Source organism: Antedon mediterranea, chromosome 11 (genome assembly GCF_964355755.1).
Source record: "Antedon mediterranea chromosome 11, ecAntMedi1.1, whole genome shotgun sequence".
Classification (NCBI taxonomy): domain Eukaryota; kingdom Metazoa; phylum Echinodermata; class Crinoidea; order Comatulida; family Antedonidae; genus Antedon; species Antedon mediterranea.
In genome coordinates, this window is record NC_092680.1 from 18,681,852 (window position 1) to 18,695,398 (window position 13,547).

Consider the following 13,547-nt stretch of genomic DNA (forward strand, 5'->3'; position numbering starts at 1 on the left):
GTTGCAAATTGTATAAATTATTACTGTACTTTATTTAATTTCAAAAAATTATTAAACTAATACTAAATAGTATAAGAAAATTAAAATGCTGCTATGGCTGTTTTAATTTAGGTCGGGTAATTTAAATCCTGTAAACACTGGGTCATCTCCAGGTGGTGGGAAATGTGCTCTTATGCAAGAGACAACACAAGACGGAAGCACTATACGGATATTTTTTCCGACATATCCATGTATCCATCGGGCATACTGTCTGTACGATATGTGACGGTACTTTTTGTTTTTTGGTCCGTTATAGATAACTTTCTTATCATAGTGTTGCTTATACGAAAGCCATGCTACTTCCAGCACCCAAGGGTCAAGAGCAACAGACTTGAAACCTGGATGATTTGTGATGCAGGAGAATGGAGCATCATTGTTGAACAGATTGACATTGTCTTCAAGTTTAGCACTTGTGTTTTCGCACTCCTTGCAGCAGATGCACTCTTCCCCTGAGCCCATGATTTGGCAATGTTCACAGGAACACCTGAACAAGATGAAAACATGTATTTAGTCATTATAAAATTAATTATTATGATTATAATTAGTTGATCATATCAGCAGTCACTCAATCAAGTGAAATTCAAATGCCCATTTGAACTATGACCAGAATATTAATATTAATACTTTAGGCCTAGTCCATCTATTATTATAACCAAACCCAAGCCAAGCAAGGAGTAGCCTATTATTATTAAACCACCGTCCCAAATCCGACCCATCTAATAATAATCATCAAACAAATTACGATGGGGACTTTATATTAACGTATGGCATCTCACAAAATTTGAAAAAAAAAAAACCGATTGTATATTTAGAATTTAGAAACACTGAGGTAGCTCTAGCTTCGATTGATTAATTAGGCCTAGCCCAATCAAGCAGACGCTTCACTACAACAACCACAACGGGGGAACACCTACCATTCTAAATTATCCAGGCGTGCAGCCATCATGTCAACATCTTCACCTTGGGCTTCTTCATCAATGTCTTGTAATTCATGTTCCTCAAAACGTGGTTCGAAATTATATGGTATTATAAGGCCAGTACCATTTTCCTCATCACTTGATGATGAACTACTACTACTTGGTCTATCTGATGAAACACTTTCTAAATCGCTTTCGGAATCCATAACAAATATTCAGTAAGCTTGTTGTGATCGCCGCGGGGTGTGTTATAAGGCGCAAGATGCAGGTTAGTTCCTCCTCGCGATCGTCGGTGTTCTGGCTGTGACGTCACATACAAATGTCGAAAGGTAACATTTCGTGACCAAATAACGACACACATATTGCTTTTTTTTTCATATATATAACACTTTATTATTGAAACTCAATTTAACACAGTATCTACATATATTATTCTTGATACTGATAATAGTAAATGTCGTATTTGTCGAAAGTGTGGCACTAGCACTTTAATAGGGGTGTCTGCAAAATAAGGCTTGTCGTAGTGTATACATTGCATCTTGTTCGTTTCACAAATATGTGTCCCCTTTGTTTGTTTGTTTTATCTTTATACTGGGTAACCTCTTCAGTCAAAGACTGATCTCCCAGAGGGCCCAGTTGGTGATCAGTGGCTGTGATGTACTAATACACCGGGGTAACCCCTTACTCGTCTCAAAAGATGTACTAGGTTCTTTAAAGTGCACACGAGCAAGTTGTGTACACTGGACCTACGGTTTATAGTCCTTATCCGAGAAGACTCGTTCTACCACCAGAACCATGGAGTGAGTGAGCCTCGGACCCCTGCCGATGTTATGGCTACGTGATTACGGTTCCACTGTCTTAACCGCTCGGCCACTCACTCCCTTAAAAGGAGCGTCCATTAGGTGTGTCTCAAAGGAGCGTTTCTACTGTGTATGAATTAACATGTTGATGGCATATTATAATTTGCAATATAATGAGCATATGATCCTTATATTTATATCTATTTATATCCAAAAGCCTTAGATATATTTGACAACAGACTACCTACTCTACAACTATTAAATCAAGCTAACAGAATGAAACTCTTGTAATTCTACAATGTCCTCACAAATCTACCTCCATGCTAAATTGAACAGTTTGAAAGCAGAATAGTTGGAAGAAGATCAAGCAGTTAATGAATTAATTGAGCTTAAAAATTACCACACCAATGTAAATCCGGGAAGGACGAAACTAGATTTTTAATGATGAACTAAATATTATTTCTATTCTGTACATTAAGCAATTGTACACACCTTGTGGAACCTAATGTGTTAAAAGTAAAAGTGCTGTACTATGTCTGACTCAATCAACATACTCTATTTAAATTATTGTAGAAAATGGTTGGTTTTTCTGTTTATTATTTCTTTAAGCTTTGACAATATAAATGGCTGGTGGAAAGAGGGAGAAGAGATGGAGACACAAGTTTCAGAAAAGTGCAAACTAGATGTAAAACAAATATATAGCAACAAATTTGAATAATTTCTTTCAAAAAAACATCATTTCATTACTAAGAATGTTAAATATAATTTTATTTAAAAATATATATTCTCAATATGTCCTATTTGTAGTAGTAGTAATAATACCTATTAAAATTGGTATAAGTATTGATATGCTTATGCAGTTCTTCAATGAAATGTATAGTATATACAGACGGACATAATTGAACTGACTCACATCCTTGTGAGAGGAAGCCTATTTATCCTACACTATTCACAATATAAAGTAACACCATTAAGGTTCATACTTGTGGACCCCTTCTCAGCCCATATAGAAAAATCATTAAGATAAATATTTGTTTACAAATATTGTAATGTAAAATACATGTCGTATCAGTGACATAAACGTAAATATTATTTCATTTGTATTAAAAAAATGTTTTTATTTTTTCTGTTTAGTGCAATAAAGGGAGTAATACTTTTAGAAGTCTTTGTCTTGAATTGAAATAAGTTGATAAACATGTAAAAGTTAAAAGTATATCAAAGTTCATAGACGCCCCTCCCACAATTTCCATACTGTAAGCCAGGTCAGATTTATATCATTAATACATCATTCACATACAAAATCACTTCATAAGAGCACACTTTATTGTCTGGTGGTTACTCACCAACATGGATGTGTACAGGATGACTTTTGAATTCTCAATAAGGAAAAAAAAACATTAAAAAAAATAATATGGGAAAGTATGAACTATGAACAAGCAATATTCAGTTAAGTTAAGTAGTCGGGTATTTTATGATGGTCAGTTACAATTCTGTTTTCTACATTTTTGTTGCTCTATGTTAGACTGACAGTTCACTAATTCTTTGACAAATGTCACCAATTTTGTTTCTTAAAATTTCAGTCTACTAAAACTTGTACAATCTAATACTAAAATATCATTTAATATATTAATTAATATTAATTAATATATAACAAAGTAGAAAATGTCACAAAATCGCAAATAATAAAAAATAAAATGAACTTTAATTTGCAAATAAAACATAAGAAATCTGAGTATTTATTTCCTCTTTATAATGCTAATCACTTTGTGAATGAATCACTAATTAAGTTCATACGTTTAAAATTGTTTATTAATAAATAAATAAAAAACGTGGCAAGCACCAAGATTCAATCAAGAGAGAATTTGCATAATTGATTGCAAGCCATGTCGAAACACTGTCAATTCACAAGATATAGTAATAATATATAAAAATAAAGTAACCCACATAATTGAATTATCCAAAAACAAAACCTTACATGAAAATAAACAACATGAAAGTGGAGCGCTGAGGAGGATCATGGATAGAGACACCACTATCACCGAGTAGGGTGTGATCCTCTTCCTCCAACTTCCAGAACATAACATAAAAACAAATTACATGAAAAATGTTATTGCACATGTTTGTTTTAAAGTTAATGTTTAGACATACATTTTAATTATGTTAAACATTGTTTGAAAACAATATTGTTACTATATTACACCACGTCGAGGGGGTTAAATTGCTATCCGATTAAATTTGTAGGATTTAATTCTGCATAATATCAAGAAAATGATTCTGGGGTCAGGTAGGAGGTAGCTTTGTTTCATGCTTTTTATTTCCTCATCATCATTCACTGTTGAATAATTCAATTAAATTAATTTCCAGTATATCACCAGGTGGTTTAAAGTTTAGAATTATATTACAAATGTTTGCAATATTTTTTCTTAAACATTAATTAATTTGTCAAAAGTCAAAATACTGTAGATGAATAATGAGAAGAACATCTAACCTGTACTAAATCGGTCATACCACACAACTTTTAAAACTTACCTTGTTATTAATCACTTGTTTGTAAATATAAACATCAAGTGCTTCAAATGTAAGGGTTGATTGTATACAAGATATTCATTTATTTATATTATTAATTTATACTGGTACAGAAAGACATCTACTCTCACATAATTTAAATAACTAGACTAATTATATTGCATAATATTATTTTATTGCCATGGTTAAAATGTTTATGTTTAAACTGAACTGTATTTGGCACTGACACAAAAGGACAAATAAATAATAGTAATATTTATTTGGCATATCAAGAACAATCTTGCAATACTGTAGGCAAAAGCCTAAACATATTTAACTGTTTATATGGGAAATACAGCTTAACTATTTATTATGCCCATTCAGAAATATTATTGTATTTTTCCATTACTTAATAAACACCCACAAAATCTTGCAAAAAATAATGATGAAATATGTTAATAATGATAATAATGTTATTGTTTGTTTTGTAAAATCTGGAATAAATTTAATTGAATTGAATTGGTGCCACTTTCATTAAAACAACATACATTTTCATGATGCAGGGGTTGCTTCACCACAGAGAGCAGTGTGTGCATTGGGTTCATGATGCAGGGGTTGCTTCACCACATAGAGCAGTGTGTGCATTGGGTTCATGATGCAGGGGTTGCTTCACCACAGAGAGCAGTGTGTGCATTGGGTTCATGATGCAGGGGTTGCTTCACCACAGAGAGCAGTGTGTGCATTGGGTTCATGATGCAGGGGTTGCTCCACCACAGAGAGCAGTGTGTGCATTGGGTTCATGATGCAGGGGTTGCTTCACCACATAGAGCAGTGTGTGCATTGGGTTCATGATGCAGGGGTTGCTTCACCACATAGAGCAGTGTGTGCATTGGGTTCATGATGCAGGGGTTGCTTCACCACAGAGAGCAGTGTGTGCATTGGGTTCATGATGCAGGGGTTGCTTCACCACAGAGAGCAGTGTGTGCATTGGGTTCATGATGCAGGGGTTGCTTCACCACAGAGAGCAGTGTGTGCATTGGGTGGAAGTGATTTTGTAACTTCTCACACACATGTACTTATTGTTTCAATATTTTAGAAGAAAAAGCAGACAATTTTGACCATGAACTCTAAAAACTTGTAGACCTCCCGTCAAATGGGCAACTGAAGGAACCGCAGGCGAAATTAGAAACACTACAATTACAGACAACTGAAGCAAAAGCAGATAATTGGCCAAGGTAGAACGATAATAGTGATACTTTTGTTATCATTAAGTTAAAAGAATCTTCTTAGGTGAATTGTAACCTTGTTATAGTATCTCATTAAAGGGTGTTTACTTAGTAACGTAGGAAGAGGAAAGGTAACAGAATATTGGGAAAACATAAAGGATAAACATTCAATAGACACTAAAGTTTAGACAGTTTTAGTATTCTTGACAGATACAATTATAATATAGGCTATTTTGCTGTAATTGGTAGTGTTAACAAGTTTGCCTCTTAATTTCTTATGCATTAGTGTCATTGTTCGTTATTATTAAGATTTAATTTTAATGAACAGCAAAAATCTTGCCTTCTCAGAAAGTATGATATAAAAATCAATATTGTTCATAATTCCTAAAGTGTTTAGTGGTAACCACCAAAGAGGAAATATGTACAAAACAATTGTGGTACACCCCATAATTACTTGTTTATGTGGTATAATTTTGACTGGATAATCATAAATGCTGTGTGTCCTCTCAATCCTATTTTATTAATTTAAGTAACTTTTTACCTGGGATTTTTATTATTTTATTTATTTATATTTTTCACACAAAATATAATGGAAATTAAACAAATGTGTGGATGAGCAAAACAACTTATGGGCATGGTCATTTGTTAATAACTACAAAAAAAAAAAAATAACTGATTGAGGGTTTCATTGTTTTTCTTAGATATTGTTTTATACATTTTATGTGTGTTTGATATGAATAAATGAGATGTACATACATTAAACAGCAATTGCAATCCTATATCAAGGATATGAATTACACCCAAGTCTGATATATTTTATTTCTACCTGGTTTAGTACAATGAAAGGACACTAGATGAGGTGTCGACAGCTGTCAAAGAATGATCAGGAGGACGAATCTATACCTGTGTTGCAGTTTGTACAAGAAATATCTAGGCTAATTCAGTATGAGTATTTTAGTTGTTTTTATTAACATTTCTCTTATGTTATGTTGTATAAAGTAATTTATAAACATATAGTCTGTCATAAATAAAGCAAACGCATCATGGTATATATTTAAACACTTCTTATGCACATTTTTAAGCAAGTGTATAATAATATTAACAATATTTTGGATGTGTTTAATTTCATTTAGAATATTAGTGTTAAACTATTGTTGTAGTTAACAATTTAGAGATAAAATATACTACATTACTAAATTATGGTTATTTCTTTTGAAAACCTAGCACATAAAACTGCCTCAAGTCAACGTTTTACTACCTACTTGAATGTATTGTAATTTGTTGATATTTATCTTTTCTTCCAGGTCAACAATAGCTACTAGGTTATACATATAAAGACTATCTATACATTGGGTAAGTTACTGGTTACTACAGGGAACCTAATATAATTTAAACATTAAAGTTTATTTCATAGCCTCCCACAACAAAACAGTAGATCAAACAGATACAACAATCGCTTTTGGTTTCTGGTTCGTCGTTTTTATTATATGATATAAGTTCTGAGGCTGTTTGAAGAAGTTTAAAGGTTGTTTTGTTTATTGTAGATGAATAGTTTATAGAGAAAACAGATTGCTTAGAAGAAATACAATATAGTATTGTAAATATGGTATTGTAAATATGGTATTGTCAATATGTTTGGTATCTTCAGGTCTAGAATGAGTAATTGGCCAACAAACACGACAATTAATTAATTTGGTTCTGGCCAGTTTACCAAATCCCATTTTCGCCAAGTCTAGTTTGCTGAATTCCAATTTGCCAACTAATAATAAAAATGAGTAGGATACTTCGAAAGTCGCTATGTAGGAACTCCATTTTTTAACTGTACTAAAATTTACAACAATTATACTTATTTCATGTGATTAGATGAGAAAATTATTAATACCGTGTCAACCTAGAAACCTTAAAAGTTTAAGCCTATACAAAATCTCTCAATCATCATATCCATTTGTTGATGTGTTGCTATAGAATCTATTATTCTGATAAAAATGGTTAAAACTTGTTTTTGTTTGGCTTCACAATGACTTTAAACAACCTAATATAGTCATGCATAACAGCCTTTTAATCATTGACTAAAATTGAGGCCCAGAAAAAGAGGTAAATATATATTAAACGAATTATTAATGTAAGTTCAGTAAAAAATGATGACAATTTTTGTTAAATTTCAGTATGATAGTAAAAAATAGTATAAAAAAATAAATGTTAATATTAAAGATAGATTCACACTAAGACGCAACGTGATTGGTCAACTCACTTGTGTTGCACCTAGGACAGTGCATTGCGTCCAAGTAAGAACCTAGTTTTTTGTAATATACGATTTATTTAATGGTATTATCGTGCATCCAGTAAAAAAGTTAATCCAAAAAGATGATAAATTAATTTAAACAATAAACACAAGTAAAAAGCAAAGAGGTTAGTTATGGGTTTTTAATATTCATTAAATTTGATATTAGTTGTCAATGTTTCTATAATAGGCTTAAAAATTTAATTTTTTTGGAAAGCTTACCAAGATTCTCAACAGCTTCAGGAAGATAAAGAAAATAGACAAGATGAATTAAAGACAAAAGAAACAACAACAATAGGAATAGCATTGCACAAACAAAACAAAACAAAAAAACACTGTACTGTACTAACACTGGGATCTTAAAGTTTGTTTATCATTGGAAAAGTTATTGCTTGCTTGAGATAAAATCAACACCAGGAACACATATATTTTTTCACTAAGAGTAATATAAATAAGAATAGAAACAATTATTCATAATTACTACTATAATATTCCTAATAGAAAAAACACATTAAACTGATTAGGAGAGAAAACAGCCGCCATATATAATATAAACAACACAGGAAATGAATATCAGCAATAACAAGAAAACAAATCTATTTGTGTCATTCTGAATTCAATATAGCGTTCATATACCGTATTCAAATCTAGTACTATTGAAAAAAAGGAAAGAAAACTGAAAGTAGCCAATCAATATAACTGTGATTTTAAAGATATGTTGGATCAAAGTATGGTACTCTAGTAGACAAGAGTACTATGTTGGTAGATTACAGTATACGCACCTTTGAGATAAACATGCAACGTTGCTTTTGATGTAATTCTTCCACACGCATTAGTAATCTCAACCGTGTAATCTCCACTATCTAGTTTTGACACATCGCAAAGTAAAAGCGACGTCGTTGTTTCCTCTGTGCGTACCATGCATCGATTATTTAGAGTCAAAGTCCGTCCATCTTTGCACCATCGTATCTCATCCGGTGGGGGATAACAATGAAAATGACAGTCAAACATAACAATATCACCTTCGTCGACTTCGGTGTCTATTATCTGTCGTTTTAAACAAGGTGGTTCTTCTATATACTGATAGTAAAGTTCAGGTGCATGCACCTCGCGAGAGTAGAATTCAATTTCCATAGACTCTCCCGCTTCTTCGTCCGTGATCAATTGGCGTGTAACGCCAACCGAGTCATCCAGCGAGCCCATCGTTTTTGGTATTTTTGTGAAAGTTGCTGGTGAAATTAACAATTCCTTTTCATACAACATTTATGAATATTTAAATATAAAAACAAGGCACTAAAAAATTAAAGATTATATTGCATAGATATGAATGTTATGGAAGTAAAAGATTAAAACAAATCTTGCGACAAATTTACAAAATTTCTTCGAGCTTTCAAATATAAATATCTCGACAGGTAAATATTGAGCACCGTTTGATCAAGTAATCCAAGTGGTATCCAACTTGTACGATCAACAGATTCAATTTCTCAGAACATAAATAACGATCAATTCCTGCATTTTACCCAATACAATAATGTATCGCCAAGCAGTCTTCCCAATTTAATTTATAGAATTCAGTGTATTATAGGTATCGAACAGATCAACTGAATACAAAACACTAAATTTCTTCCGTTTAGAGTGTCACATCAATAATACATTATTACTTCAGTTCTATAACATCCCATTTTTGTATCTTCCTGTTCCGTTTCCCATACGTATATCGTAAAAGTAAATAAACATTTGCTGTACGTCACAGCCCAATATTGTCCCAAATTCAACCACGACTTTTACCTTGTAACAAGGTACCTAAGCTGTCCTGTTTCCTGTGTGATGATACAGTTCAGCTCGTAAATAATTTCTGGTCTACAGACGACAATGCTGGCTCAACATGTGAATGATGTATAGTAGTAGCACAGAGAAAACCCCACGAGATCCAAATCAATTAAAGCTGGGATTCAATACCACATACACAATAGGCCTCTGGATTAGTCCTTTGCGAGTAGAGGGGAGTAAATACTCACAAAAATAAACAACTCTTTAAATATTAAATACACCTTTGTTAGATTTTTTAACAGTAGTTATCAGTAGCAACTCTCCAAGTGGGAAGTAGTGTACAATATGTTAAGGTATTCTCAATAATGACCTTTGATGTATATATAACAAATAATTTTAATAGTCCAACTGATCAAATCTTGTGATTGTAATCTATAGTCAGTCTTTCACTTGAATCAACATCAAGGGCTGTATTATGATTTTGAGAACGATGATGAAATCAAGCCAATCATACCAGTATGATGAGTATGTATATCCAAGAATTTAACAGGTAGTTGAAACTGAATGTAAAATATTCGTTGTTTAGCCGCCATTATCTGCAGCAGTTCAGACAATCCATTCTAATAATAAAATATCTGGAATATACCTTACTTGTTGTGATTCACAACCTGAGAATGAGGTATGGAAGCAGCAAACTTTCGATTAAAGCATTCCCTATACTAAGAATGAGGTCATCCATGTGTGTGTGTCACTACTGTAGCTGTTGTCTACCTTGACCGCCTACACTAGTTCAATGGCTTGATTCAACCATTATAATCAGTAGGGGTGTTTGGTAAATAAATATTTAATCTGATAGAAAGAACCCTACTGTGTTTGCTAAGTCAACATGAGGGGGCTAAACTGGGTTATGAACGTGGTTGCGTACATAGGCCATAGCATTCAAGACATTCTACATTCTGCTATCAGACACAATGACCGAGCTGAGCATATATTTATTTAAGACATACCTAATTGTTATCGTCATTTTGGGCGGTCTGAAATGTTGTACAAACACATTTTCTAATGTAAACCATTTTAACAAATCCATATTGAATTGCCTTTATATTATTACGAAATATTTAGACCATAAAATTAACTAACAAACTACAAAATGGATATTTTTTATTTACAAAAAGGAGAAATATGCCTTTATATTATATCTATATTTTTATATATTAAATGCTGGTATTATAAAGAAAATATATAAACCAGAATGCAGTTTTATATTTTTATTTATGAATAATATGTCAATGCCATTGTGTAGTACAGTATTTATAATTCAGGTAAGAATAAAAATAGCTAAGATGCTACAGAAAATATAAACTAAACATGACTGAATATTATTATTAATTTAAGCTAGTTTTATTTTTAACATAATCCAGGTCATTTTCCTGGTATTCTAACCCCCTAATTTTCCCCAAATTGCGTAGCAGGTCCTCCGTCCCATGGGGCTATATTTGGTGAAATTTTTACTGAATGCTGACATATGTTCTGTTAGTAGAAAATCAATACTAAGATATAAACAAACCATATCATCCTTGTAGGAAACACAACATAAAAAATGTAATAAGCACGATCAATAAGACACAGACTTAACACAACACCAATAAAACATGTCATCATGATATTGATTATTAGGTTGCTATAGCAATGTATTATTATTATTGTAATGTAAATGACTTGATTGGTTTCTAAGGTCTAGTTCAAACTCAAACACTTAAAATGAAGAAAGAATGAAATAGATTTTTATTAGTTTCTAAAAATAACGCTCATAATAAAATCTGTAATATTATTAGGAGGACGAGGGTTTGAGATAGCATATATATATATCCTGATACGGAAATTTCTCATTAAAATTAAAAGATTTTTTTTAAATGCTGTAGAAATTAATACATATTCTACTTGAGTACAGTAATATTTTATTTCAAAGTACAAACAATTAGGCAGACTACTAATACCTCAATAGCAATAGTAATTTTTCAGCTGTCAATTTATATTTTTACTCAAGTTCCTGTAATTATGGCGTTCATTTTGTAAAGGCCATTGAATGCGTAAAAGTTAAATAAAAAAAAATTGAAATTCTTCCAAACTTTTTAATCTTAAATTACAGTTTGTATTCAGACTAGAATTTAGAAACTCTGAAAAGTGAAAAGAAAAAATGAAGAAAAACTGGAGGAATCTGATCAAGGAATCTGAAGCAGATATTTTGGAAAACCTTTTAACATAACGAAGTTTGTATTATTTGCAAAATTAATGTAATATTATAATTATTGATGGTAAAAAAAAATACATACAGCATTCACAAAATGCATCTACTAAAAGTACTACTGTGGTTTATGATATGCACCATCATCACCAGATAGATTTCTGGAATTGACTTCTTCCAAGAAATAAAAGCTCTATTTGACTACCACCGCCCATTTAACAAATTAAAAATTATAAATGCAAATTTTGACATTTAAACAGAAAAATACCCCTACACAAATAATGGAATAGACTTTTATTGTTGGGATTCATTGCAGCATAGATTGTCACCTATGCATTGTCTACGCTGAGAAAGCAACAGCTTTGATGAGAAGCAGCCAATGCAGTCATCATTCGTAATGCACTGGTAATCAGAGAAAAAATCAATTCAAATTTATTTGACAGATAGGAACCTAATAATTCATATGCTGTAATTTCCCACTAGTTCATTAAACTTTCACGTTTCAAAATAAATTACATACATTTTCCTGAATCTTTAAAAAAGCTATTATAAAGTTCCATAATTTCCACCATCAATAACATATTGGGAAGATATTGTCATGCAATGTATTCTTCGTGTCGAATGGCAACACAGCAAATGTTATAGTTATACAGAGGGCGACAAACAAAAACTGCTATGTATATAATGTTAAGTTCGTTAAGATTAAGATACTTTCTATTCTTTTAAAACGTTTTTGTTTTAACCAACTCAAGAAATTATTTAATTTGACTAAAACCCAACATATAAAAAGTCATACAAACCTACAGATATAGATATTTTAATTTATTTGTAAAATATTTTAATAGAATCTAAACTAAACTGTGGCTTGTTGAAATCTCTTGTCTCCCAATAGATTGATTGATTGATTTATCGATTGATTTATTGATTAACTTATTAGAAAATATAAATTTTTATATTGAAAGAAAAAAATCATAAAGCTAAAAAACAATTTATACAAACCCAAACATCTTAAATTACTTATCTCTGATTTCTGCTGTAAAAAAAAACCTAATATTGAGTCACAAATAATCTTCGCTCTTCAGAATTCTTCATTCTTCCACTTGATTGTTGATTGTATTTTTATTGATTGACTAATTGATTGACTGAATACCATACCATATAAGCGCCATGAGCGCCACATGGGTGGAGGATACCGGCGCTATATAAGTTTTCATTTATTATTATACAACCTCAGCCCTTTCTTTCCCTGGGCAATTTTCAAGACCTTGGGTTTCTTTTAAGACCCTGGGATCCTTTCAAGACCCTGGGCTCCTTTCAAGACCCTGTGATCCTTTCAAAACGCTGGGATCCTTTCAAGTCCCTGGGCTATTTCAAGATCTTGTGCTATTTTATTAGCTTTTAATGCACAAATTATTTGCCAAACACATGCAGGAGCTTCTTTGAAAATCAAATAGGGCTAAGGGCTAAACAATATTAGGATGTTAATATGAGACATAAAACTGTAGGCACTGTCAAGTTAAAGCTTCATTCCAGGTTTTGCTGTAATAAAATTATTAGAAAAGAAAAATGAATGTATTTTCATACATACCAAATACAGCCATCTGAGATGTAACTGCCTCAGCTCCTGGCTGATGTGACTTGTTCACTGTAACCTCATCAGCTAGGCCCCGAAGGATTGCAACCATTGACTTATGCTCTTCAATGTCACTATTGGTGTCCTGGTAAAACAATAAACAATAGAGATAATGATAATAGGAAAAAACA

General features: G+C 32.0%; 2 protein-coding genes across 12 annotated transcripts in view; both read right to left on the reverse strand.

Annotated features, from left to right (window-relative positions):
• LOC140062983 (uncharacterized) overlaps positions 1–13,547 on the reverse strand; it is a 116,802-nt gene that overhangs the window by 36,812 nt on the left and 66,443 nt on the right. For all 11 annotated transcript variants that reach the window (XM_072109407.1, XM_072109406.1, XM_072109405.1 and 8 more), the window contains one exon: positions 13,372–13,501. In XM_072109407.1, the coding sequence (XP_071965508.1) occupies positions 13,372–13,501 (130 nt within the window). The remainder of the gene's footprint in view (positions 1–13,371; positions 13,502–13,547) is intronic.
• On the reverse strand, positions 9–1,443 carry LOC140062987 (uncharacterized). The gene is made up of 2 exons (XM_072109414.1): positions 954–1,443; positions 9–523 (listed from the first exon to the last, which is right to left on the reverse strand). Exons 1-2 carry the CDS (start codon positions 1,160–1,162, stop codon positions 103–105), a joined length of 630 nt encoding a protein of 209 aa, XP_071965515.1. The 5' UTR covers positions 1,163–1,443; the 3' UTR covers positions 9–102.

What these genes read in the sequence shown, in the direction of transcription:
- LOC140062987 (XM_072109414.1), bottom strand. Translation starts at nt 1,162, where the DNA reads ATGGATTCCGAAAGCGATTTAGAAAGTGTTTCATCAGATAGACCAAGT. An exon ending in CGCCTGGATAATTTAGAATG is followed by an intron (nt 524 to 953) that starts GTAGGTGTTCCC and finishes CATCTTGTTCAG; the next exon opens with GTGTTCCTGTGAACATTGCC.